The 27,718-nt window shown below is 36.9% G+C and overlaps 1 protein-coding gene across 1 annotated transcript; it reads right to left on the reverse strand.

Moving 5' to 3' along the window:
- Positions 1-26,413, reverse strand: DYNC2I1 (dynein 2 intermediate chain 1). Its single transcript, XM_063415715.1, has 24 exons — positions 26,309-26,413; positions 23,549-23,602; positions 22,293-22,719; positions 21,725-21,777; positions 20,797-21,123; positions 19,458-19,516; positions 17,627-17,684; positions 16,128-16,205; positions 14,765-14,960; positions 13,152-13,254; positions 10,934-11,063; positions 10,290-10,401; positions 9,838-9,932; positions 9,386-9,512; positions 8,323-8,495; positions 7,601-7,763; positions 6,249-6,362; positions 5,144-5,205; positions 4,087-4,138; positions 2,813-2,873; positions 2,465-2,561; positions 2,071-2,202; positions 1,540-1,763; positions 1-980 (listed from the first exon to the last, which is right to left on the reverse strand). The coding sequence occupies exons 1-24, from the start codon at positions 26,321-26,323 to the stop codon at positions 809-811; spliced, it is 3,084 nt and encodes a 1,027-aa protein (XP_063271785.1). The 5' UTR covers positions 26,324-26,413; the 3' UTR covers positions 1-808.
- Positions 26,414-27,718: the final 1,305 nt, after the last annotated feature.

The following is a 27,718-nucleotide window of genomic DNA, read 5'->3' on the forward strand; positions in this document are numbered from 1 at the left end:
TTGTTTAATCAAGGTTTTACTGAAGTTCTTTAAACCAGGTTTTCTTAAGTTACAAAAGACATTTTCAGTGCTTCACCTTGGTCCAACCCTTACAAATAGGGTACAAACGTCAGTATCATACTATAGACAGCTTTTCTCTTCCTCACTACAAGAGCTTTGGAAATTATTTGCAGAATTAAGCAGGTAAGTATTTTCTGTTTTACATCAGAAATCCGAACGGATTTAGAATTCCAGTAAATCTCCCAGGCATATTGGTCACCTAGCTTGATCCAAACAGGGAATGTACATCTCAGAGCCTGAGTCAGTCAGATGTTCCTTTTGCACAGTTTCAGGTGAAAATCAGACATAGATATGTGTGATGTAATTTGAATTTTGGTATATGGTCTGTAGGTAGACCCCAGCAAGTTTTACCAAGCATTAATGTTTAAGAGGCCCAGAGGTGGAAATCTCCTCACATTCAGGTTGTACAGGAACACAGCATTATGTTTGCCAAAGAATTGCTGTGATTTCTTTCAGAGTGAAATAAGGAGAAACAGCAGTGCAATTTATAGGAATGCATTTTTGCTATTTTTTAAAAATATATATACATCTAGAGTACTTTCAGTAATGACACACAGCCATCATATTTTTGAGCACAATAATGGTAAATTTGATTGTCATTTTTATGATAAAATATATTGTTTCAGTTGAAATATTGTATTGCTATTCTTTAAAATATATACAAGTTATATACAAATTACATTACAAATTTTTTAATTGAAGTAAAAAATAAACTACACATTTTGCTACAAATGGTACAACCCAGGTTCTAAAAAGACTGCAATAAAATAGAATACAGTTTCTCAGATTCCTCAGGCTGAGGTATTGCCCATTTCTTCTTTACATACTGGATGTCTATCTGTCCAGACTCCTTGGCCAGCACCATGCCTAACAATCCATTTGCTTTTTCTGGCTCTCCCAGCAGAGTCATAGTTACAACCCTGAAATCAAAAGAACAGGGGAGTGTTTTTTAATTGAGCAAAATAAATAGAAATTGGTCCTTTCAAACATGTTTGTATCAGGTTACTTACAGTCAATTAAATGATTCCTCTTTTCTGCTCCAGTCCCAGCATGTTCTTTAGCTTTTCACCAGTTGTAACCATTTAATGTAAACATAACATGCAATTCATCCCCCATGCATTTCATCATCAATTTCTAATCATGGTTGTAAACTATTTCAAGCTGGTACAAATGAACAATGTTTGATGGCATTTTCCACTACAATGTAATAAATTTTAAAATGGTAATATTTCCTCCAAAAACTAGCAGTGCATTGCTACAGTTTACAAGGATACAAGGAAAACTTTTAGTTAGCGGGATATCCAGCAAGGCTAAATTCAGCCTAGGGAAGACAATCAAAATTTAGCTCACTGTAGTTTGTTTCCACACCTCCAGCAGTTCATAAAATAGAGTTAAAAAAGCAAATTCTAATGAGCATTTAAAGTCAACCAAAAAACCCATGCAACAATATGAATGTTTTGTTAAAAAGCCAGCACTTACTTCTCTGATGGGATTGCCTGCTTTGCCACAGGCAGCAAATCATTTTCCAGAAGATCCCAAATGTAAATGTTGGATGATGCATCCAGGGCAAAGAACACAGCAGGTCTTGTCAAAGCCCACTGCAGGGCAATAATTGCCTGGCCCTTTGTGCTGTTACTCCACTGCATGAGGGGATACTCTGATGTCATCTGGTGTAATCGAATACTTCCATCTGAACAGCCAACCTGCACCACAGATAAAAGAAAATATCTTATGGAACAAAGCAAACTAAGCAAGATGTAAAAAGTGTTTAGGTACGTGGCTTCCTGGTGGACTTGGCAGTGAGGGGTTAAGGATTGGCCTTGGGGGTCTTTTCCAAAATAAATTATTCTATTCATAGAATCATATTCTATGATTTTTTTTGCTACCCTTCATAGCAGATTTCAATTACTGAGGTAAATCAACAATCACATCTAGTTAAATACATCAAATTAGGAATGCTCCGTCAGCAAGTAATTAAAAAATGAAACTTTTATTAAAACGTTTTCATACCAAAAATAGTGGCTTTCCAAAAGGGAAGAAATCAATTGCAGTGATGCTTATTGATCTCAGTCTGCTCTCCTGGGGCCTGAATAGCTTTGGAACAACTTTTAAATCATGTCTTGTACCATGGCCTACTAGACCCTATGAACAATATAAAGAAAATTAATTAAACAGAACAAAATAAAAGTTGCGTTATTGGTACTACAGGAAAAAGTTAAATAATTCATGAGCTGATACTTTAAAAGGTCCTTACTAGCTAACAAATTTTAATAGCTAACAGATTTTAACAATATAGACTCAAATTATAAATTTTATATACAGTCTACAGGTAAAATTCCAACTGAATGAGACAGCTTCCAAACCAAAAAACTAACAACAAGATGAATTCCAGCATGGTACTCACAATGTTTGTTCCAACAATGAAGTGATTGGGATTAGAAGACAGAAATTTAATAGTCAGTGTCTGTGGCATCCTCTGGCTAATATCCTTTGGGAAAAGGCTGAGGAAAATGGCAAAGGCAAAGATGACATTAACATAGAAAATTGTCTCCTAAAGCTGTGCAAGTACATACAGAAACTCTTGATCTAAAATGTCTTTGACTGGATCTACGAAGAAATGTGTATTAAAAAAAAACCCACAAACAGAAAATAATGTTAAATATATCCTATGTAACAGCAAATTAGTAAACTGTAGGAAAAATTAGCTTTGTGGGACAACATATGCAAAATTGAAATGCCCCACTTTTCTTACCTGTTACTCAATTCCATAGTAGAGCTATGTACTAACTTCACTTTCCCTCCAGGAACTAAACCTAAAATTAAAAAAAATTATTATTAAGTACTTTGCATTAAAAAACTGCAATCCATAAACTAAATCACAAGGTAATAAGTAAAAGGATACTTCATAATTAGTACTGCAGATACAGCCTTTGACATGTAACAATCTTACATCATTTAGAACCATTTGCTTCAGAATTCAACTCTCAAGATTTGAATTACAACCTTTGACAGAAATAGAAATGCAGTTACACATTTCTTTTTCAGCACTAAGACCCAACTGTAGAAATGGTTAAAATGCACATTTATGTTACTTGGATCTTTGACAATGAATTATAGTGATGAGATAGTGCAATAATGCATCCATAAAGTTGGTCTATGTAACTTGTTAGCAGAGAACAACACAAATAATTCAAATCCTTCCAAGACAAGGATTTTTGAAAAGTAAAAAAAAAATTATTGCTGGTTGCAGTAAAAATGTATCAGCACATGACCACAGCTTTAAAATATACCTCTTCACAGACATAATACCCAGCTTTAGCAGCTTAATATAGCCTGACATTGCTCATGAGCTTATAGAAACTGATCAAAAATTCTAATTTGCTGGCATTACTTCATTGTTTGTTTATGTATTTTCAGATGTAAAAGGATTTTAGTCACAGCCTTTTCCAGTTAGGTAAGTGTAAATTTGTTTAAAGAACAAAGAACGTCATTTTCTCCATTTACATAACTCAAAAAGGGCTGAATAGAATTGGTTCTTCAGTGCTTTTACAGAAATTTTTGTTCACACTAAATTAAGCATCTTACCTAAAAAAGAGCTTTCAGGACAATTCCCAAAATGGAGACACGGATAACAACAAGAGCACTATAACAGGTTTGGTTAAAACTAAAGTACAAAGAGGAGGACCAAAGACATAGAATTGCAAATTCTTTGAAAAAAACCCAACTGTTGATAACACAGAAAACAACTCTGGCATTGTAAGAAATGTGGCTGTCTAGTGGCAATTGTCTACTGGCAATTACCAATCCAGAATTAGCAGATGAGATTTACATAGCAGTGAAAATGATTCTCATATTTAACCAACAACCCCAAACATCAGCCATGAACTATTCAGAATGAATCCTTTCCTCAGTGATTTTGCCTTCTGCTAAACCACTTCTTGGCATCACTGACTCTCCTCTCTCTTTTTTAACTTCATGGTCTCAAAACTGGAGGATTTTATTCTACCTCTAGTGTACAGTACTCACCCAAGTCAGTTTGTGAACCAGCTAGATCCACTTTTTGCAATTCAACAACTACCTGAAAAGTCAATATTTAACATTAATAAACAATCAATATTTACCAGACTTCAAAGTTTATTATCAAGTTTTAATAGTAAGTATTAAGGAGCGTTTGGAGAGGCAGGTCTAACATTACAATGATTACAGGTAGAGTCTCTATTCCCTGTCAATGTCTGCAATTCTAAAAATTGCTTCACAAGCCTGCTGGATGTTCCCTGATGGAAAGCAGAATATGGAAAGCTACATTCTACACTTAACTGCTACCTGGCATCTTGTTGGTTTGGTCAGTCACAAAAAACCCACCCTAAACAAGGAATTGTAACACATTTCCTGTGCTTTCCTATACATGAATAAAATTAATTATACATGAAATAAGAAAATAGATCATTTGACCCAAATCTGTTGTTACTAAAGTTACCAAACCAAAGGCTTTAAGGAACTTGATTACTGACACAGAGGGGAAATACTTTTATCCCTTATTATTCACAGGTTCAGCAGCTGGGCAAAAGCTGCATCAGGTAAAAAACCACTGAAAACATGTGATAGAAGAGTTGTCAGGACAGTAACTAAGAGCAGCAGACCTGATGCTTTCTCAACCATCATATTTTAGGCAAGGAAATCTTACAAAAATCCTCTGATTTTCACTTTTTCTCTCTTTAACATTTGTTTTATATAAATTAGGAATTTAATTTCTCTTGTCCATTCAGTATCAGCTCTGACACCACTGTGATTTTTAAAATAAAGTAGGTGGGTGAAAGATGACTGAGAACCTATTAATTGAATGTATTTTTATGCAGTAAAAGAATTGATTGCCTTTTTTCATGAATTCATGTACCTGTTAATACTTTTGCCTAAAGATAACATTAGGGAGTCAGATCTAACCTTTTAAGGAGGATTCCAACAGACTGGTTAGTGTTGCTGTACTTTTTCAGGGAGGCAATTCTCACCAGAAATTCTGAATTTGGGTTGTTGTATTTGAAGTATTTCATTACACATTGTGCTCTCTCTGTTCGTACATACTCACCCACATATTGAGGATTCCATTTTCGTCCATCGAAGCTATCTGAAATGGAGGGCCTGACATTTCTATGGAAGGAATGGCAACAATTTATATCCACACACTGACCTTCCTGATGAACAACACCAAAGGATTTGAAACATTTCCTACATTAATACATCCCCTGAAACTTCTACAATTTTCCCAGCTGCATAAGTGTCCTAATTCTACCAAAGGGAGAAAAGGGCATGAAGCTTTCTTTACTGACAGGGTGGTCAAATACTGGAGCAGGCTTCCTAGAGAGGTGGTCAATGCCCCTGCCAGTGTTGAGGAGGCATTTGCACAATGCCCTTAACAAGTCTGAACTTGGTCAGCCCCAAGTTGATCAGGCCATTGGAGTGGATGATCCTTGTAGGTCCCTTCCAACTCAGTCTGGTCTCTGTCTATTCCTGTATGTGCAGCTTGTCCTACCAGAGACGCAGATGATCTCAGTCTGCATCTTTTTTAAAATTGGATTCTGCATGGACTTTGGAAGGGAACATAAAGTGAAACAGATGGAATCTTGTAAAACCTGCAATACACAGCAAATTTCTTCAAACCACTGTGGATTTCAAAGTACGTATCTGCAATGGAAGTGATAACATCTTCCCTAGCACACTGTCTGAGAATTTGAGGATCGAGGATTAGAGTTTCTTTGCAAAGGTTGGTCATAAAAAGAACCGGCAAAAGGCACAGGAAAAACCACCAATTACAGTCACACATTTTAAGTGCTTTCAGATATAAGAAAGTTGCTCCACTGAGTCAGGGATTTTTTTTTGGACATTAGAGAAGCCCTAAGACTCTTCCAAAGGCAGTTTTTGAGTGATAACTTGTTTTATCATGGAAATATGGTCTAGAAAACAAACATTATAATAAGCACACAACCACATCTGATGTGAAGCTGCACTGAATGAACATTACATAAAAATGAGAGCAGAAAACAAACACAAACGTTGCATGCAATTCATACTACAAACAACTAAAGAGGCAGGCTGGGGTTATTAAACTGGGCTTTGGCTATGATATATTTGTTTCACTAGATACCTAAAGAAAGACTCAGATGTACTGATGCTTAAAAGAGCAGTTTACATACCCTCCTGATAAGAAAAGCTTGAGAGCCCATAACTGTGGTCACTGTTGAGAGAAGTTGAGACAGGTTCCACTGCCAGTATAGGAGAGGTGTGGTTTACTGAGTTCAGAATGCCATCTGTAAATAAGGATCATGAAAGTTAAACACAGTACTTTCCACAAAAAGCAACAACAAAATCTTAATCACTTTTCAGCTTATGGCAGAATGATGATTACAAAGAAAGAATGACAAATAATGAACTTTGCATAAGTCTCAATACTGCAAATACAATACTGCAAACTGTTTGCTAAATGAACAAAATAATACTAGATAAATTAATGTTTCAATATTCCTATTCACTTCTGATTTTCCAAATGACTGATGCACCATTTATGCCATTGTACCAGACATTTCATTAAAATCTGCCATTTCAGTGTTAGCATGGAAAGAATTATTTCAAGCTCCATAAACAACAGGAGTAGACATAAATCACTGTTTACTATATAAGAAGACAAACTTGAAGAAAAATTACTCTTAGTAGAAAGTATCCTGAAAATTCATGAAACAAAGTGTTCACCATAAGGAAATATATATTTACCCTTTAATAACATTTTAAGGCGAATGTGCGTTTAATTTCAATGTGTGTTCTTTGTCAGATACTCATGATTTCTGGACTTGCCCTCTGCACTGAATTTAATCTCATTTAAGATTGGAGGCATTAAAGCTTCCTAAGTAACCAGCATTAAACCTGCCTGCTTACATAAGCAACCACATGAAACTGCACACATCCCTTTGACTACCAGTGTGCAACACAAGACCGAGCATCTCTGACCTCCTAAAAAACCTAAAAGTCTGTCTACAACCAATTGTTTTACTGCATAAAAACCAACTACTGTTTACTTCTACATGGCTGCTGTAATCAAAAACACTTGTGAAGAAAAGAGGATTTTGTGAATGTGTGTAGTGTGGTGTTTTAGAAACACAATAGTACCACAGCCAAAGTTAAATCAGAAAATCACAGCATGGTTTGGACTGGAAGGGATATTAAAAACCATCTCATTCCAAGCCCCAGCTGTGGGCAGGGACACCTTCTGCTGCACCACAGCCCCATCCAGCCTGGCCTAGAACTCTTCCAGGGATGGGGCATCTACAACTTGTGTGGTCAGCCTGTGCCAGTGGCTCACCACTCCCACAGGAAAAAATGTCTCCCTAACAACTAACCTAAACCTACACTCCTAATAAAATTATTTACAAAACTATTGCTATATGCTATTCTTCATTCTAGGATACCTTGCATGAACATCACAGAAACATCAAGACTTAGGTGACAATTTCACTGTGCACAAAGTGACTGCCCAGGATGCAGAGATGCTCACCCGTGGAAAATGTGGGAACTCTAAATGTCCACTCAGTTTCAGTGATCCTCATACAGGGGTGCATTCTTGAGTCCTCTCGGAGATCCCACACCAACAGTGAACCATCTACTGTTCCAGCAAAAACTAACGTTGCTTTACTGGGACTAAAGCAGCAACACATCACCTGTAAAAGAGTAAAAACATGCAGAGTTAATATTATGATAAAGATCAATGGTTTGATGAACCTGAAATAGGTTTGTGAGCATGGAAACACAAAAAATACAGATTACATGTGTTTATGGCAGAAGGGAAATGTGTTTTAAAAGGGAAGTAGGATACAAGACCTTCAGTAGACCTTACCTTTTCAAAACAATCGTCGTGTAATCTGCATCTACTGTCACAAAGCTGAAAGAGGTGACTCAACTGTGTGGGAATGATGAGCAGAGAGGAGTCCTAACAACATCTGAACCAGATGTTTTACTTCCATTCACCCTTCAACCATCAAATACAGTTAAAATTAAACAATCAAAACAACTTACAAAACACTGACCATCACTGCAATCTGGTTCTGGAGCACAGAATAGAATGAGAATAGTCTTTCTTCACTAGGCTCAAATATGTTTCTCAGAAGACAGAAGATGGCATATTTTGCAGCAAGACAATAAAAGACCCCAAGTAAAAATAAAATCTTCAAATAAAGTCTTGTAATTGATGGACAAATATGCAATGTTATTAAAACATACCTCTGAATCACACATTAAAACTTTCTGAGGACTGGAGGGCTGCCAGATGTTCCAAACACATATAAGGCTCTTTCTGCTCAGCAAACCAACCTCTGCTTTTTCAGGTAATTCATGAACAGAAAGTAATGTCTGCCTCTGAACTTGAGAGACATACAGACAGGGTATTTTCCGGCCTAAACCATGAAAAAAAAGCCAAGAAAGAAAAGCAATAAATGAAAAAGCAAATTCACTGCAGATAAAAAAGCATATTCAGCTGCTATAGCAACAAACAAACTAAGATGCGATTATGAAGAATATTTCTATTAACACTGTTGCTTTGGAAGCTATACAGTAAAAAAGTAGGGACTAGAGAAGGAATTCAACATACTAGAAGTAGAAAGCAAAAAAGAAGAAAGTCAGGAAATTATTAGAATAATTATTCTGGATATAAGCAAGCCAATCTGATCTGATGTCAGTATATATACTGAAAACGGTAAACTGAGTCTCAAACAGGAAACAGCACAGGCCAGGTTTTTTTGGCTTCATCTCATGTTCATATTAGATGATGTAGGGTTCTGTGTTCTAATAGGCCTTGCTAACATAATTACAGATGCTCTATTTTTCACTAATCATCTGAACAGTTACTGTTATATGGAGAAGATATAATTGCTTTTTAAATATATCAGGCTACAATGTCCCTGTTGAACAAGCTGCCTTTATTTGTAACTTTGGCCCTATTGTCAGCATAAAGAGCCCAAACAAAATTACATCTTGGGATGGCCCTTCAACAACAGGGACAAGAAATTACACACATCATGTTAATTGCTGGCTTTATTTCTGGTAGGAATAGATGGAATATATTTCTTGTAAGATGTTCTGATGTTCCCTATGTGAAACCAATCTGCACAAAAGTTCCAGCAAGATTAGTGCAATTAAAAGGAAAATGAGGTTTACATCATCTCTATATCCTGATATGTGCTGTTTGCACAGTAATGACAAAGAACTTTGCAAAACAAAGAACACTTTGCAAAAGAAAGAAGATATCATTCTGTACACGAAAAGCTGTAGAATAAAGTTCCCTTACCATGGAGGAATGGCTGGTTAGTATTTAACTGGAAACAGCTATCACTAATAGACAGACTGGTTTGTCGAGATCTTAGTTTCCTGGGTTGTGTTGCAACTTGATCTTCCTCTAGCAAAACAGCAATCACCTTGCAAACATAATTACATTTATAGAAACAAAAGGGTCATCTTATCTTCCAGCTTTGCTATTTGTAGCATTCTAAAGTTATGTGGATTCATTTCATAAAACTTTATCAACTGTCTTGGTTATTTTGTAACTTTGCAAATACAGCTTTACAGACATAAAAGTTGCACAGCTCTGATTCTAATCCTTTGTAGAGAGATTATTCTCTTTGATAACAAGTATTATTTAGGTAATTTATTTAAATTAGTCAGAAGAAGAACTGTAAGTGATCTATCACACTGTATACTTATGCACACAGCTCATAAGGGATATTAAGGATATAAGTGTACCTGGCAAGCAGACCGGAGAAAATTTGCTAATCTTTGTGAATCAATTTTAGGTGTTGGAGCTCCATTCACTGACGCATCCTGGCTGTTTATGGGACCTATGAAAAACAGAAAAACAAAAACCTAACTTGAGGCTTCAAAAGGGAATCCATTAAGAAAATGTAAGGACAATTTAATTTTTAAGCAAGAGGAGACTGGAAGGAATCAATTTATCTTCAGCAGAAATAAAAGCACTCAAGATCTGTTAGAGACTCATTTTTGCTGCAAATAGAAACATCAAGCCAGAAGGAAAAACTATTTCTGCCACTTATTTTTCATACCTTCCACATGAGGATTCAGAGTGCCTATGTCAGCTTGCTGTCAATGCAGCCTGCCACTCTACAGAGTCTCACAAGTAATGGATAAAAAAGTTCACGTGAATTTCCATGAGTGAATAAGATTAAAATGTTCTTCACCTCCAGATACAAGAGCACTTTCTCCTGGATGCTGTGTCCATTTCTCCAGTGTCTCAACTTCCTCAGTCTGAATGTCTCTATCAAGATTGTCTTCGTTACACTGAACATATGCCTAAAGTAGAAAGATAAAATTATCAATGTATGGGGTGACACAGCTAAGAATGACAGCACATAACTGAATAGAACTTAGTGATTTTAAAAGTGAAATTTAAAGCTCAACAGCTTCTGTTTGTGAATTCAGACCTCAGCATGCTGACATACTGTCACTATTTCATGCACACACATTTTACCACATTTCACACTGGAGAGCTAAATAAAAAATATTGCAAAAATACAGAATGTCTTCCATGACGTGTAAACACCAAACACAGCATTTTTGGGGACACTGAGCCACAGACAGGTAAAAAGCCCTTTAGAAAATGGGGAAGGAAAATGAGAGTCCTCTTCTAATACAGAAAGGAAATGGCTTGTCAAAAGTTTTGAAATCATTGCTTTATAGTAAGAGAGGCTTAGAGACAAATATGATTAATTTATTTCTTTATGTCCTAGTAGCTTTAGCAACTTTATTTTTTAAGGAAAATTCTTTTCCAGAAGGAAAATCAACCCTTTGAGAATTTAAATATTACTGTGTATGTGTTACGCACCTGTTTAGTGTTCATTTTACCAAAATTCCTGATATACATGTCGTACTCATTGACAGGAGGCAAATCCAGCAATGAAAAACTAACTGAGAAATCCAGGTCAATTAGCGGGAGAAGTTCTGAACTCCGTTTTCTTCAGGATGAATTACAAGAGAGAAACACAAACATGGTTAAGACCAAATATTTGGTATTCCTAAAGAAAGACAACCTGATTTTTTATCTAAGAGTGCTTGAATCTATGGGAATTGAAGTTGTACTGAAATTAAATAGCAGATCAAAATGTATCAATAGAAATACACAGACTATTGTTAAGAGTTTTCATTTAATGTTACATTGAGATAATGATCATATTGAAAACGCAATACTAATTGCAAATGGTTAATTACTAAATCTAAACTATCAAAAGCTCAGCAGATCATCTTGCCTAAGTATTCCAAAGCTGTTCTGTGAGGTAACAGCTGAATGTCTCTTTCTTCTATAGTTTGGACAGTGGCTAATTCTCCTGAACTCATTTGATTAACTCACATCACTCATATGTGCACATGCTTTATAAAGATCTTCTATGATGTCCTAGCTTTGTTACACATACACAGGAAAAGACTGACAGTCTCTGTCACAATTCACACAACTGTCAATCTGCTTTAATGCCATAAAGCTGGTAAGATATTTCAATTTAAGAGTGAATTGCTTGAGTTACACAATGATGTCTGTTTATAAGTCAATTCCAGGCTCTTGCTGTAGTACAGTCTTTGACAATTAGACAATTTTTTCAGTCTCTCTTTCTCTCTCTTGCAGGTTTTTTAACGTACTTAAAAGTCATACATAAATACAAAGCAGATACAGTTATGCATCTATAGCAATTCCACATCTAAACACTCTTGCAGATGCATATTCTAGTTACAACTTCTTGCTGAGGCAAGATGGTATTTCAAAAAGGAAAAGACTAGAGCAACAAGAGCTAGAATTTCATCAGTATTTTTAAATTAATTAAATTAATTTTTCTTTATGCATAAGGACAATTTTCACATCTCCTTTTTCCTACTTGATGACGTTTATTGCATATTCTTACCCACATTTTACTTCAACTGTGCTTCCTAATGTATCATCTCTTCACAAACACGAGCATAGATTGCTGAGATCTAACTCAAATATGCTTACTAGTTACAAATCTTCATGATACATGCAGACAAATCCTTAAAATAAACTAATAGGTATTTATAATTTACAACTCCCCAAAGCAACAATTTATTTATGGGATGCTTTCAGTCTATTTACTGGTAGTAATATATTATCATAGCTTTAAATTCCACAACCCTGTCCTCTTCCTCCCATGAAAATGCTCATTACCTTCACAGGCTGTGTATGCTGTTAGCATGCACACAGAGTTATAAACATAGTCGTAATTAGTCATGGCACATAATCAGCAGAGGCTGACAAACATTCCAGAAGGCAATTCTCCAGAGATGCCTTTGTGGGTTTCTTAATCTGTCTCTACAGTCTAGAGAAGAAGCCTAGACAATGAACTTGTGTAAAATTTGAGTATATAATTTTAGGCAATGTGAATTAAATAACTTAGACAATAAAATCTCCCTTATGTGAAAATTATTAACAATAACATTTAATAATCTTGCTTTATGCATTGAAACATTGCACTGGAAATTGGAGCTATACAGTGCTTCAGAAAAATATGGAGCTCCTTGCAAGTTCCACAAAAAGGAGGCATCAATTTGCTTATTTAAAATACAGAGATGTCTTAGGTATCTCAAATCTAGATCAATTTTGGATCAGTAATAACATGTTTTATCAATGTTATCCCTGAAAGGGAATCTGTTATTTTGGCAACTACATGCACCACATATTCTTAACTATTTCAAGAAGTTAGTTCTGTAGAGATCTGATGGTAGCTAAAAAGGCTTGCTCTTTAGTACTTTAAGTCAATATCTAATTAAATGACTGAAGCATTACACAAAGAAATTACAATCCTGGCAACATGTTCTGTAATCAAATGATCCACATAAACTGATATATAGATGCATTTCTCTTATAAAATGGCATGTACCTGTAAATTATATATACTTATTAACTAATTACTGCTAGTTAATAAAATATTTTATTCCATAAGCCTCAAGTTTATAAAGTTCACATATTTCAAATATAATGAAAAAACCTGCACCTCACACAGTGAGCTCCATTTTGTGTGGATTATTTAAAACACACTTACTTCTGCTTACTGGCCATACTTCGGCTGCTTTGTCTTTGGTTTGCCATTTGGAAATCCATGAATATTCCACAAAAAGGGCTTCTGGCAGAAGAATCTTGCCTTTCTGTGACATTGTACAACAGAGTATTACAATCCACACTTAAAAGTGCATGAAAATGTTAAGCAGTAAATGTAAAAAACAGCAGATTTGTTACAACACAGCTCTCACAGTTCCTGGTTCTCTATCAATCAATTCAAATAGACTGACCACTGTAATTCTTACTTTAGATGACTGGTGCAGAAAGTGTCTCTCTCTCTCTTGCCATCATCAGGTGCCTTGTTCCTCTGGGTACAGTAAAACACTCTGTGATCAATTCTAAAAATGGCATTAAAGTCACACAGACCTCACCACATACACACTACACCTCTGAGTAAGAACTCAGACAGAGGAGAACCTCATCAACACAGGCTTAACTAATGGCCTTGGATGAACAAGGAAAACACTGAAAACTGATCCTTGAAAAGCCACAGTTAACAGACCAACTACAAGAACTGATGGCACATCTATCTCACTCCCTTTCCTTGCGAGGTTGTAGCTAACTGACCTTAAGATCCAACTTCCAGTCATGACTAATGGTGCTTAACTTCCTCAAATGATGACTGTCTTTTTAGGCAATATTTGTAAAATGCTTTTAAACTTATAAAAATAATTGCCAGACTGATCAACCACCATTTTTAGCAAATGAGATCAGTAGCTCATCAAAAAAAGAATGTGTTGTGTAATTAAGAATAAACCACCAAGTGCTACAATTCCTGAAATTTAAAAATCTTTATCTATTCTGTATTGTTCATTAGAAAAATAATGATTGCATAAATCTTCTGCAAGAAGAAATTCACATTGCAGTATGCTGGTTCTGGCTGCAATGACCATTCACTGAAAATCTATTCACAGAATGAGAGACTCTTCTAGGCTGGAAAAGACCTTTAAGAGATACTGGAAAGACTTACAGAAACTCCATGCTATTCTTCCATGTCTACTAACTTTAAACCAGACTGAAAAGCTATTAAATATTGTTTGTACAATGATTCTATGTGGTTGTTCACTTCAGTGCAGACTGAAAGGAGAACCACAACTGTACTTAAATAAGCAGCTCTGGCTCTCACAGGTATCAGATCAACTGAATGCCAGACATTTCAGAAAGAGTTTGCATTTAAAAGTGATAAAGTGCTATATATTTGAGTAGTGTTGATATTTTTCTTGCCTTTCCCCCAAAACAGTTGCTTCAACTTTGCTTAAAAGAAAAAAGGTGAATTTAATGCCAGCGGAAGCCCCAGACTGTTCCAGCACTCCTCAAGTTTTCAAAATCCAGACTCTCATATGCTCCTCTTACCCAAAATAAGACATATTAAATGTCAGTCTGTACTTTTTATATTCACAATTTAAATGATTAGGAATGCCTATGAATCATTTAGTAATGCGGACGTTACAGTGCTCACCACAAATCCACATGATTCACCCAGAGGAGCAGATTTTGGTCTTTGAGCAGACTTTTAGAAAAAGTGGCCAGCTGACTTATAAGTTGCCTGTGTTACTCATACATTTAATAAAAAAAGGCTGCTATCTAGTCACATACCCATGACTGGTTCCTTTTTTTCATCTTCCAGTTTCTTTTGCAATGGAGTAAAGATTCTATCATTTTCTGCAGTAATTGCTCTTTGAATTTCTTCAATTTCTGATGTTCTGGAAAATGGAACCTCTTTCAGGTTTTCTTCTGCATCTCCTACTTCACCACTATTGTCTTCATCATCTTCAAAATCATCTTCATAGTCCTTTGAAAGTAACAGAACTTCCAATACTTGGTAAACACAGACTATAGATGCATTTTTCAAGATCTTTTACAGAAATTATAAAATAATGTCAAAATAAAAACCTCATACAGATGGCTATAAATCCTCTGATTGAAAGGCATTCTAAAGTAACTGATGGAAAGAAAATGGCATCTGATTGTGCAGTAATTTTAATCAAGAAAAGATAATCTCAGTGTTGTTCTACAGTGTCCAAAATAGTCTTTTTATTTAATATCCTAAAGTAGATACTAAATGGCTAGGTGAATTATGTGTTCTTTAAAGAAATAAAATAACAGTGTTCAGTGGCATAAATGCTTCAAGGATGTATGAAGTTGTTTATTTGACAGTTTTAATTCAAGCTGTCCTTTAAGGGCAGGCTCACATTTACTAAACTGCCACACTCCTGTCTATGCCTAAGGGTCACCCTTTAATAAACTCCTTTAACTAAGACAATTCATGTCATGCTAAAATAATCACTTAACACATATGACATAAGTCCTAAATGTGCTTATTTCTCTTCACTGAGTGGTGAAGGGCTACTGCAGTGAGCAGCTCAGCAGTGGAAATCAGCACTCCTGACACGAGTGGAGATCAATTCTGAACAAAGATGATTCTAGTGCAGCTCATAATCACAGCACATCCCACACACTCTTGTATCTTAATGACTTTAAACAAAATTTAGACAAAAGAGAGCTAAAAATAAGGAATTCTATTAAACAAATTAGTGAAGAGAATGCTGGAGGTCAACACCTTTTTCCTATGATATTTTTTCAGTGATAAACAAGCATACTTTTTTTTTTACTTGAAATTATTAGCTCTGATTATTTAAACAATTCAGCATTCTTCACAGAAAGTAATTTAAATAATTGAAATCCACAAAGGCAGAGAAAATATTTTGTGAACTAAAATTCAACTAAAAAAACCCCTAAAGTTGGTTCCCAGCCTCTGATAAAAACAAACTAAATACATAACAGAGTTTCTACATTTTAATACATTTTAATTACTCGCTATCTACTGTTAGCCAAATTAAGGTCACCAAAAAACTAACTAAAATTCATGTAACATCCTGTTTATTTCTGTGAACAAAGTTATTCTCTATTTTGATACTGAAGAATTACTTCAGACAGACAACTGTATACTTTTACTTACTTCAAAGTCATCTTGATAATTTGCTGAAAAATCTTCAAGTTGTATGTCTGGATTAGAAATGTGTGTATCTTTCATTTCCTAAATGAGAAAAATAAATGAAACCATTAAATAATCTAACAAAAAAAAATCTCTTATAGGCCAAATCTTAGCACAAAGAGATTAATAGATAATTCTACATTTTCAAGAAAATATATAGCATATAGTTATACAGATAAATAAAATTATATTATCAAGTGATAATTACTGATTAAAGTAATAGAACAGGAAGAAAAAAAGAACTCAACCTTATCTTAGGAAGGCAAACTGGTTTTCTACCAGTACTTTTATAGGAAAAACATAAAAACTACTGCATTGCCTACAATGTCATTGACGGTGCTAACAGCAAAATAAGACTGCCCTACTCTTCTGAGAACTAGACAAAATTATCCCTACACCTAAGTTATACTGGAGGACTCAATCTGTTAATAAAATAGTACAAATGTTGAAACCAAGAAAGCAGAGATATGGATATAAGAAGAGAATAAGATAATTTTATATGTAAATAATTTTGTTAAGATTGAATCCTCTATTTTATTTCCATGGAATGAGATTTATCCCTGCAATAACTTCAAATACATTTCCTTTCTCTAGATTATTAACTTGATTAAAATAATGCCATTTATTTATGGCAACTTTCCTGGTTTCAACATTTGCAGTGTTTTATTAATACACTGAATCTCCCAGTATAACTTAGGTTGTGAGAAATTTCTCTGATTTCTCCTGCCTGCAAGGTTGCAGGTACTCAGCAGTAACTAATTCATAAAGTTTAATTCATATAATTTTAAGAAACATCCTTATTCCCTTTAGATAGACACCTTTAGTAACACACTCAACAAAGGTGAGTCTTTATTAACTATCAGGATACTCTGTAGTTTTTATTACCTATGATCATCTCAGAAAATGCCTACAAGAGCTCTCAGCTTTAAAGAATTTATAGAGAAAATCTCTATATTGTCAATACAAAGCAGGATTAGGAAGTCATGCTGGAATACCTGGAAGGCTGTGGCATTTGGAGCAACAAATATACAATAAAAATCAACAGCACAGAATGCAAACCCCTGGAATTTAAGTCTCCCTGTTGAGTCAGGTCTTAAGTAGGAATTTCGTCCTCCTGAGTTTCCTCCTACTGCCAACGAAGACAGAGAAGATAATGGAAAAGGAGACCAAATATAAGAGGACTGAACTGCCTATTTCTCTCCACAGACTACAAATGAAATTTAGGTCCTCAACACAGAAATTCACACTTAAAGATGAGCTGAATCAATCAGTTGAAAATATCACAAAACTTTCAAAAAATTTTTATGGTAGAGCTAGGCTGTATCTGCACTGTTCCAAATAAACCCAAGTCTATACAGCTTCAGACTTGCTGAAAATTTGGTTCTGTCTGCACCTGTCCATTTAAAAATATTAAAATAAATAATTCCAAAATTTAAAAATAATTTCTTCTTCCTTAGTTTTACCTCTTGTGTTCTGTCCATGCCTTCTTTTTCAATGAGTTTTCCTTTATCTTTCACAGTCCTATTCAAAAAGAGAACAACAATTTTATTCGTTAACTCATAAGAAAGTAATTATGTTTCAGTTTTGTTTTCTGGGGATTTTGTTCATTTGGCTTTTTTCTTGAAAAAGAAAAACAGTTGGAAATTTCCTGAAATATTTCTACAAGTATTTTTATAGATCTCTATGATATAAGAGGATAATGAAACAAGGAAGTGATTAACGAGCAAAGAATTCAGAAACTTTGTCCAAATTTATCACCTATAATTGCATCAAAAAGCAAGAAAAAGTAGAGAAGAAAAAAAAATTCATAAGCCCACACATTTATTACTTGTACTAATATCTGTGGCAAACCAGAGATCAAGATCAGGTTGGTGCAATATGCTCAAAAGCTATAAATCAAAGATTGACTTCAAACCTGTTTTTTCATTCAAGGGTCTTATTTATGAGGACAATACAATCAAGGTCAGAGAGCAGGAGCAAATCAACAACAAGTTTTGCTCCTCAATAATCTGATTATTTTATAAGTAGAGAGTAAGTAAAAAGTATCAGACTTCAAGAAGAGAATATTTTTACGTTTTATATTTGTATACATATGTATATGTGAGTATTTGTATATACTGCTGTTGGGATTGACAAACAGGAAAAGACAACAATAAAAATTAAAATTTGGCTGGATCCTGTCATAAAAACCTGGGGTGATTCAACATTACAGTGCTTGAAGCTGAAGAACAGTTTCAGGACATGTCACTAAACCACACTGCCCTCCCTGCCATCAGGAATGGCTAAACTCTCCTTTCCCAGCTCTGCACAGACAATGACTCAGCCACAACCCCTGCAGCAACAGCCTCAAAACACTGCCTGAATATCCAGCACTGCTGACACAGCTGAGTGCTGCTGCCAGCTACCATCCCAACGTCTGGATTCTGAAATATCTCAACAGGAATATTCCACAAAATTCCACAAATTCACCTCAGCCAAAGAGCTCTGTCCCATGCTCAGCATTAGCAACACTCAGCCAGCAGTGGCAGTGACTTCTCTGCCTGTGTCCCCAGAAGCAAACAACCCACACTTGTATTGAGCCAGGAAGCTGAACCAGGGTTTAAGATTGAGAATTGCAACCAACAATGCCCCCAGAGAATTAGACTGCAGAAAGTTGTGGAAGAATTTCACAAGGCTCAAGACTTAAAGAATTCAGAGTACTAGAATATACAGGAAATGTGTCTAAGACTTATATTTGCTAGTAATAAAACTTAGAAATATAACCCCAAAATTTAACTGATCCTACTGAGGGGATCTGGAACTTCTTTCATATTCAACTGCAAACTTGCTATATATAAAAATATTGTGTTTTCTATACCATCTAGGGTAGGAATTGAGTATTGATACTCAAATTAAACTAAACATAATAGACTCCTATGTTGTTCATCACGAACCTTACATGTGTCCACATGACTACATGGTGAATTTCCAGATGGTAAAATACAGCATTTCTGTCTCTCAAACTAAGTGCCCAGATTAAAATATATGTAGTTTACAAGGATTGAAAACTACCTCTTGCTACCCTGCTGAAGAAAAATAATCAAGGGAATACAAATACATACATTTTTATCTGAATCATCTTAGAGACAACACACAGATTTTTTTTTGTAATTGCTGTACTATTGGGCCTATGAAAAAAAATTCCCAATATCCTCAGATACGTGAGATTAAGAATTATTTGCTTATTGGTTTGGTGGTGACTGAACCTTAGTAAACACCTTATAGTACATAGTGATTTTAAATCTGTGAATTTACCTTACAAGCTGATGGCTCATTTCTTCTTGAATCCTCTCCTCCCTTTTGTATTCACTGTTCTGTGAAAAAGTCACAATATTCATGAGTGAGAATGCTGGGAGGGAATATGTATCTATGAACCTGTATTAGTGGTACTCTCTTAGTAGTAAAAAAGGTTTTTAATAAATTGTTTCAATTACAGACTATTTTTTATTTCAGTCATTGCTTGTAAGATGCTCTGAAAAACTGGCAGGGGCTAAGGGCTGACCCTGGAAGGCTGTGGCCAGCCTGTTCCAAAAAAAGAGATTTTAACAGTATGTACTACAATTCACAGGGACAGAGAACAGTCTCAGGCACTTTTAATCCCCAGTAGAGGGACTTGAACCTTAAATTCTGTATTATGAAGGTTTGCTTAAGTCTGAAAATGTATTCAATAGGTTGTTTGAGATAAAGGTCTTTGTCTCTATCCAGAAACAGAAAATAAAATATAACTGTGGGACAGAAGCACCAATGTGTGTGTCCTCTCACAGACACCTGAGTACATTTCCTAGGAAGCCAAACATTAAGCAAGATATAGATTGACTTTCGTTGTCTGCTGCAGTCAGTCAGTCACAGGAATCACTCATGGAGGGACCCTACACTGAAAATTACTCATACTGTCACTAGAAAATGTATTTCTGAACTTTTATTTCAGAAGCTTGTACATCTTCTCTCTTTAGGCAGCGGAAGAAGCTACCTTAGACCATCTCAACTGTTGTATGCCTCATAAAATTTATTTAAGATTTACAAATAACTATAGATTTCTTCTCTCAGTTTTGCTGAATAAATACTTATGAAAATCTTTAACTTGTGTAAAAAAATGACAAATTATTAAGTCTCTAGGATATAAGATCATGCTACATATTAGCAACATAAAAGATATTCTATGGCTTCAGAAGCAGAGGCAAACCTCATAAATATAAAGGGTTTATATTCACATGCCTGTGCTCCCTTCACAGACAACATGAAAGTAGCTTCTATTAAAATAATATTTTTTGCTATAAAGGCAGCCAAAAACTTTAATTGGACTTCAAGCCTTATGAGATCTACACTTCGAAGTGTTTGCAAAAATTTCAAAAGTCATAGCAAAAAAGAATTTTATGAAGACACTTCTAATATACAGGCAATTTTTTTGTTGAAATTTTATGGAAGGAATGAATTCTGAATTACCATACTTAAATGCAGATGTAGTGTTTTCATCTACCACTTTAGCCTCAAATTTCAGAAAATGTTGACTTAAAATCCTAGCATTTTTATCATTCCCCTATTGACAACATGCTAATAATTAAAATAAATAAGGTAATGTTTTAACAAAACCTACCCTAAGATCATATTTCTTTCTTTCATTTTCTCTACTTTTTACTCTCTCATTAGCTTCTGCTGCTGGCTCTTCTCTGTTTCCATGGGAAGATTTTTCTTTAGATCTCTTTGATTTATGTTTTTCTTCCTTTTCCTTTCCATAATGTTTATGGCTTTTCTCTTTAGAATGTCTTTCTTTTTCTGTCCCATCAGAATGTTCTTTTTTTTCTCTGTGTTTTCTTTCTCTCTCTTTATCCAGCTCTTGATGTTTCTCTAACTTGTGTACACGTTCACCTTCTTCAACTTTGTAGGCTAAAACTTTCTCAATTTTCTTTCTTAAATCATTATCCTGCAGAGGAAAATAATATTAAATGGTTAAGAAGTTCTCCAAGACCATTCTGTCTTTACAGATCTATCCATATTTGACCATTAAAATGACTGAATTGTAAGTTCTTAATCTTTCTGTCACATGGAGCTTCCAGCCATTTTTTTTATTTTCTACAATATCAGGTTTCAAATTATGACTGCACTTGAGGTTCTAGTATTTCTTCTGGGACACAGAATACTTTGCTACAGAAAATTCTTTCAATTATATGTTCTTCACATAAAAAATTAATTATTGTCTACTAAGTGGTCTAAAGTAGGATGTACACTCATCAATTACCTTCTTAATAAAGGCATAAAGAGCAGATGGAAACTTTTGATGTATCTGTACAGAAATGAATCATTGTTTGCTATGAAAATTTTATTTCATGCTTACTTAAAAAAAAGAATAAAGTATGTCCTTAAAATCGGGTAGCTGAGACATATTTTGGTTGTGTTTTGTACACTTGTCATCACCTTAATATCTATGCATCTCTTGGATTCCTTGGGAGTTACAGTCTGAACCAGTTTCTTCATCATTCTACAGTTTTATTCTCTTATGGAAACACTTCACTAACTTCCTTTACCTTCTGTGCTTTGTGTCTTCTTTCTCGCTCTTCAGTTCTTGCTTTCTCCTCCTCTAGAAAACAGATGTCTAAATTAGGGAATAGATTTTATAAAATTCAAACTTTGTACATAATTAACTCTAGCATGTAGAAAACAGCATTTTAGCCATGTTTTCTCTAATATAGGAGCTTTTTAAAATGGAATTCTGTTGAAATTCTCTCTCCAAAGCTGGGTACTCCTTCTCTCCTAAAGAATCCCTCCTGTCTTCTGCAATGGTAAGAGTAATGACACATCCACCGATTTCAGCAATCACCCTGCAAGTGAATGGATCACTCAGTAGAGAGTGTGTAGGCACTGACCAGCAAAACCACTGACATCCATCCTCTCTTCAGAGGAAGGGAAACAAGCATCCATTTTTTAAAAGCATCCAAATAAAACTAGGTTACCAAAACATTCCATAAAACACACATGCCAGGAGGTACTCACACCTGCCTGTGTTATCCTCTCTGCACAGATGGGATATGGTTTCAGTATTCCTATCCAAATATCAAATATTTCCAAGTACAATAGCAACCCAAAGCTACTTACCCAAACGATGCCTGATTTCTCTTCTTCTGTGATGTTCTGTATCCCTTCCTTCAAATGATTTCAGATAATTTTGTGGATCTGTTTGCTTTATCTCATATGTCTTGTGCTTTTTGTTTTGCTCTCTATCAGTCTCCCTGTCTCCATGTTTTAGCACACTGTGTCTCTCCTCCAAACGTGACTCTTGAACCTTATCTTTGTGTCTCTCTCGCTCTTCTCTCTGGTGCTCTTTTTCCCTTTCTCTCTCTCTCCTTTTATCCCTGTCCCTGTCACTGGATTTAAACCTCTCTCTCTCTCTTGTTCTTTCCTTGCTCCTCTCTCTGTCTCTGCGTTCATGTCTGTCAGGGGCTGTGTCATGAACAGTCCTCTCTCTCCGCAGTTTCTTTTCTCTGTGTTTTTGGTCTTCATTTTGACTATCAGGTAGTAATGCCTGAAATAAAATAAAAGATTTATAATTATAATTCAGCAATCTATTTTGATAAGAGTACAGTCATGTGAAAAAAAAATTACAAAATGTGTATTTAATTTCCCAAACCGTATTAAAATGCTGATATAGTTGTAAGCTTACTTTGTAAATACTAACATTATGTCTGTGCTTATTGAAAAAAACTAATAAATGCAATAATAATAACACATACTGGAAAATACTTTTAAAAAATACAACACAAATCTGAGTATCAGTCAGTGATGTAACTGACTGCAGGCTGAATACTCATTTGATCAGGAGATAATGTAATTAACCAGTTTAAAAACACAGGATAAACATGATAGATGATGATAATAAATACAATAGATAATATAGATTTTAAGAAAATGAATAATATATCTAAAGCAGAGTTGTCACTTAGATTTGGGTGACCAGCAAATCAGACCCCACTGACTGCTGTGTGATTACTGTAACAATGCATTATTGCCATTTACCTAACTCAGAAATTTGTGGGGTGCTCTTATATGACCCACATAGCTGGAAAGAGCTGAGTGGGGCCAGCCCCTGGAAAACCTTGGACTGGAGAGATCCCAGAGCACTCAGGGTGACAAGGAACTCAGCAGCCACACACTAAAGCCCTGTGTCATTTCTAGTCAGTGATGCAGACTGGAATTGGCTGGTGCACCAGGAAGGGTTTAAGAGCTGCTGCAGATCCCACAAGGCAGAGTGGAGTGTACAACAAAGAGTCAGCTCTTTATGTTTAGACCACCCATAAATTCTAGTGCTGTGAGGCAGCTTAACATGAAGACTAGCAGAAATAAAATAAATTCACCTTTAGATGTTTCCTAAGTTCTTCTGCTTTCCAAGTATCTTCTTTGGTTCTTTTCTAGAACAGAAAATGCAGAGCAGACTGAGCATCCAATTTGCAGAGAGAAGTAAATCATTTAACAATTAATCATATTTCTGAGGAAAGGATCAAGGTACACATGGCAAGTATCACTGAAAGGATCATGCAAACAGTAATTTGATTTAAACATCTATTTACAGTAAATCTCATCTGACTGGACCTGGCAGAAGCCTGAAGCCCAGACTACATGTGTAAGTTGACTGCACATGAATATTTGTATGTAGCACTGAGGGTAAAAAGCAAAAAGATAATGAAACTAATCAAAGTACACGTGATTGTTTCACTACAGTGCTCCCTAATAAAATAGGTTCTATTTCTTCCATCTGCATTTGTAGAGCTCCTGCTCTTAGCTGCTTGACTGCCATTAAAAAGACTAAATAAAAAAATCAGATTGTTTGAGATCACCAAGGGAAAGGAGAAATTGTAATCTATTGAATATTTTAACTGGTTCATTGTAGGATGATGACCACATCCCAAGTGACATGATCAGGTTATCCTTATTCTCAAATTTAGACTTGGCAAAAGATACTGAAGATTAACAAAATAATCACTGATAAATATTGTAATGATGAGCTGCACTGCTGGAAGAAAATTAACATACAGTGCCCATTTTTTTTGTTGTTGTTAATTCATTATATGGAGGCAGTATCTTAACAGTATATATCTATTTGAAATTATTCTACATGAAAAAAAATCTTCTCTTTTCAAATTTGGATTTTATAGAAAATTGCAGTTGACTGGTAAACTTCTAGAGTCAATGAGAAGTCTCAATAAGGAAGTATTTGTAATAAACAGAAAGTGCCCTTAAAAAAGGCAAAATCGAAAGAATGCAAATATTTACTACTGCAGACGAGAAAGTAAAAGCAAAGGTGATCATTTTCTTAAGTCAAACTTTAACAAAGCCTAAGAAACTCAACAGAACTTGTGTGAATGTAACCTGGAAGGAAGGAAATGGATGGGAAATCATGTTTTGGTTCTAGACAATATTCAGGTATGTATCAGCAAAGAAAGAAAGAATGCTCATGATCTTAGTGGCATAAAATCAGCATAACCAACAGACAATTTCAGATTTATTTCAAAGCTGAGGCAAAAAGCACACAGCAAACATTCACACGTGGTTCTCTGGCATCCACTAAAATGCATCTCTCAGTGTTCTGGGGTCTGCAGTTTTCACCTTCCCATCACAGCCAGAAACTGTTGCTTTTGTGTATGATGATTTTCCACTTAAATCCCTGTTTCTACAGAAGTATAAAAAACAGGGGAAAGGAGATATTTTATAAAGGGTTGAGACCTCTGTCCCTCTGTAAATGTCAACACAATGTTTCACACAAACTTTCAAAGAATGTATTGAACTTTCTCACCTGTCTGCTAATTTAGAGGTATGTATATACTCATTTAAATCCAGATTAAGATTAGTTACTTAAATGACACTGGGGTTTATCTTAAATCATCCACCTGAGAGCATTCAGCTCACATGAAATGCCACAGATTTGCTGAACTCAAAAAGTGCTATGAGTGTTTTTACCAGTTGAGAATCTGTCCTTTAATCTAAAGAAAAAGCAGTAAGTGGAAAAAGGAACCTTGTTGCTTTAGATAAATTTTGAAAGAGATTAAAAGGGTTTTTTTTCACTCACAGCTAGAAAGATAAGAGGTTTTCAGAACATACTGTTTTTAACTAATTTAAGAACTCAGTTCAATGTGATTCGAAAGAACAAGAAACAGAAGAGCAGTAAGACAAAATTCTGTCTGTGATTTTTAAGCCAGAGAAAAGTACTTTAATTTTTGCACGTAAACGTTTTATCTTTCTTATTTCCAGTATGAGCTGCCTATTTGAGAACCCTCCAATAGAGCACCACTGACAGAAACAGCAAAAGGAGGCTCCTCGCTCAGTGTGGCTCCTCCTGCCTCTGGCTCTTTGGCACTCTCACAGCGACACACCTGAAATATTTTAGATCAAAGTTTAACTTTCCATCACAGCTCGCTATTTCACCGCTTTGGCACTTCCACCCTTTCAAGGGAAAACGTCACACAGTAATTGCTGTTACCACACGCATATGGTTTTGTTTCCTTTATTCCGGAGCTGTACAAACGTTCAATAATTTAACACCTTAATGCAAGAGTTACGCTTGTTCCCAAGGAACTAAAGCCCGACAATTAGCAGTTACAGCAGCATCAATTATTAAACGCACTTTTATCCAGGACGTGAAACAAGCGGTATTTCCCAAACCACCCATCCCTTTCTGCAGGAGGCTGTGCGCTTGGTCCAACCTCACCCCTCTGCCAGAGGGATAAGGATTTCCTCGCTACGGCTGCCGTGCCCACAACACAGGGAGACCCGACCGGCCCCGGCAGAGCCGCGGGGTTCTCGGGGGCAGCAGACGAGGCTCCGGCGCTGCGCCCCTCACCGTGCTCCCCTCACCGTGCTCCCCTCACCTTGCGCCCCTCACCGTGCGCCCCTCACCGTGTCCCCCTCACCCTGTCCCCCTCACCCTGTCCCCCTCACCGTGCTCCCCTCACCCTGCGCCCCTCACCGTGCGCCCCTCACCGTGCGCCCCTCACCGTGCTCCCCTCACCGTGCTCCCCTCACCGTGCTCCCCTCACCGTGCGCCCCTCACCGTGCGCCCCTCACCGTGTCCCCCTCACCGTGTCCCCCTCACCGTGCGCCCCTCACCGTGTCCCCCTCACCTTGTCCCCCTCCATGGGGCCCGAGGCCGCGTCCGCCGCCGCGGGCCGGGAGCGGGCGCAGCGTGCGGGCCCGCCCCGGCAACCAGGCCCGGCAGCCGCTCGCCGAGCGATGGATCGGCGGCGCCGCCTGCGGGTTTCCCGCCCCGCGGGGTCCGTGTGGCCGGGGCAGGGGAGGGCAGCAGGGAGAGCGCTGCCAGCACCTCACAGGGGGGATCCTGCTCCTCTCAGCCCTCCTGAGGGACATCTGGAGTCTCTGAGCTGTTCTGGGCTCCTCAAAGAGAGAGATACGGAGCTCCTGGAGCGGGTCCGGCGGACGGCAACGAAGGGTATGGAGCATCTCTCCCATGAGAAAAGGCTGAGGGAGCTGGCTGTGGTCGGCCTCAAGAAAAGACAAGTGACGGGGACCTCGTTAATGTGTATAGTCACCTATGGGAGCGTGCCAAGAGTATGGACCAGGCTCTGCTTGGTGATGCTGAGCAAGAGGACAAGAGGCAGTGGGCAGAGCCTGATGCACAGAAATTTCTACACGAAAATGAGGAAGAACTTCTTTACAGTGCAGGTCACCATGGAATAGTTTGCCCAGAGAGGTTGTGGAGTCTCCCTCTGGTGATATTCCAGAACCATCTGGACACAACCCTGTGCCATGGGTTGGACCAGGTGACCCACTGGCCATGTTCTGATTTCAGTAACTGCAGTACCTCAATCACATCTTTGCTGAAAAGAGCTGAATTAATGAACTGTGAGGGGAGGACCAGCTGACCCTGTGTGCTCCCTTCCAGCCTGACCCATTCCGTGGTTCTGAACTGGTGCCCGGCTGGGTTTCAGCAGGTGAGGGCTCGGAGCCTGTGAGTTGGAACACCCAACACACACCCTCACAGCCTCACAGCCCTAAAAAATCATCCTCACAGCCTCACAGCCCTAAAAATTCACCCTCACAGCCTCACAGCCCTAAAAAAATCACCCTCACAGCCTCACAGCCCTAAAAAAATCACCCTCACAGCCTCACAGCCCTAAAAAAATCACCCTCACAGCCCTAAAGTGCGGCTGTTCTCCTCTGAGCACTGACCTGCTCTAGGTGAAGTGTACACGAAGCCATCCCTCATCGTGGCTGACTCACTTTTAATAAAATTGTGCACGATTACTGCAGGGCAAAAAAAAAAAAAAACAAAAACCAACTAACAACCAACCAAAACCTGTCAAAGGGTGCCATGCTCAATCTGCCACTTATCCAGATGCTGGGTGGAGACAGGTATGAAGAACACTTGTATAAAAAAATTAAAATGCTAATAATCTTCCTCCAGTGACAAGGACCAGAGCTGGTTTCTGCAACAAAGCGCAAGCGGCAGCTCACCAAACACACCTGGAATGAGCTCCATGGTTGCCTGCAGGGAAGGTGTGTGCCATTTCACA

Source organism: Prinia subflava, chromosome 1, assembly GCF_021018805.1.
Source record: "Prinia subflava isolate CZ2003 ecotype Zambia chromosome 1, Cam_Psub_1.2, whole genome shotgun sequence".
In the NCBI taxonomy this organism is placed as follows: Eukaryota; Metazoa; Chordata; class Aves; order Passeriformes; family Cisticolidae; genus Prinia; species Prinia subflava.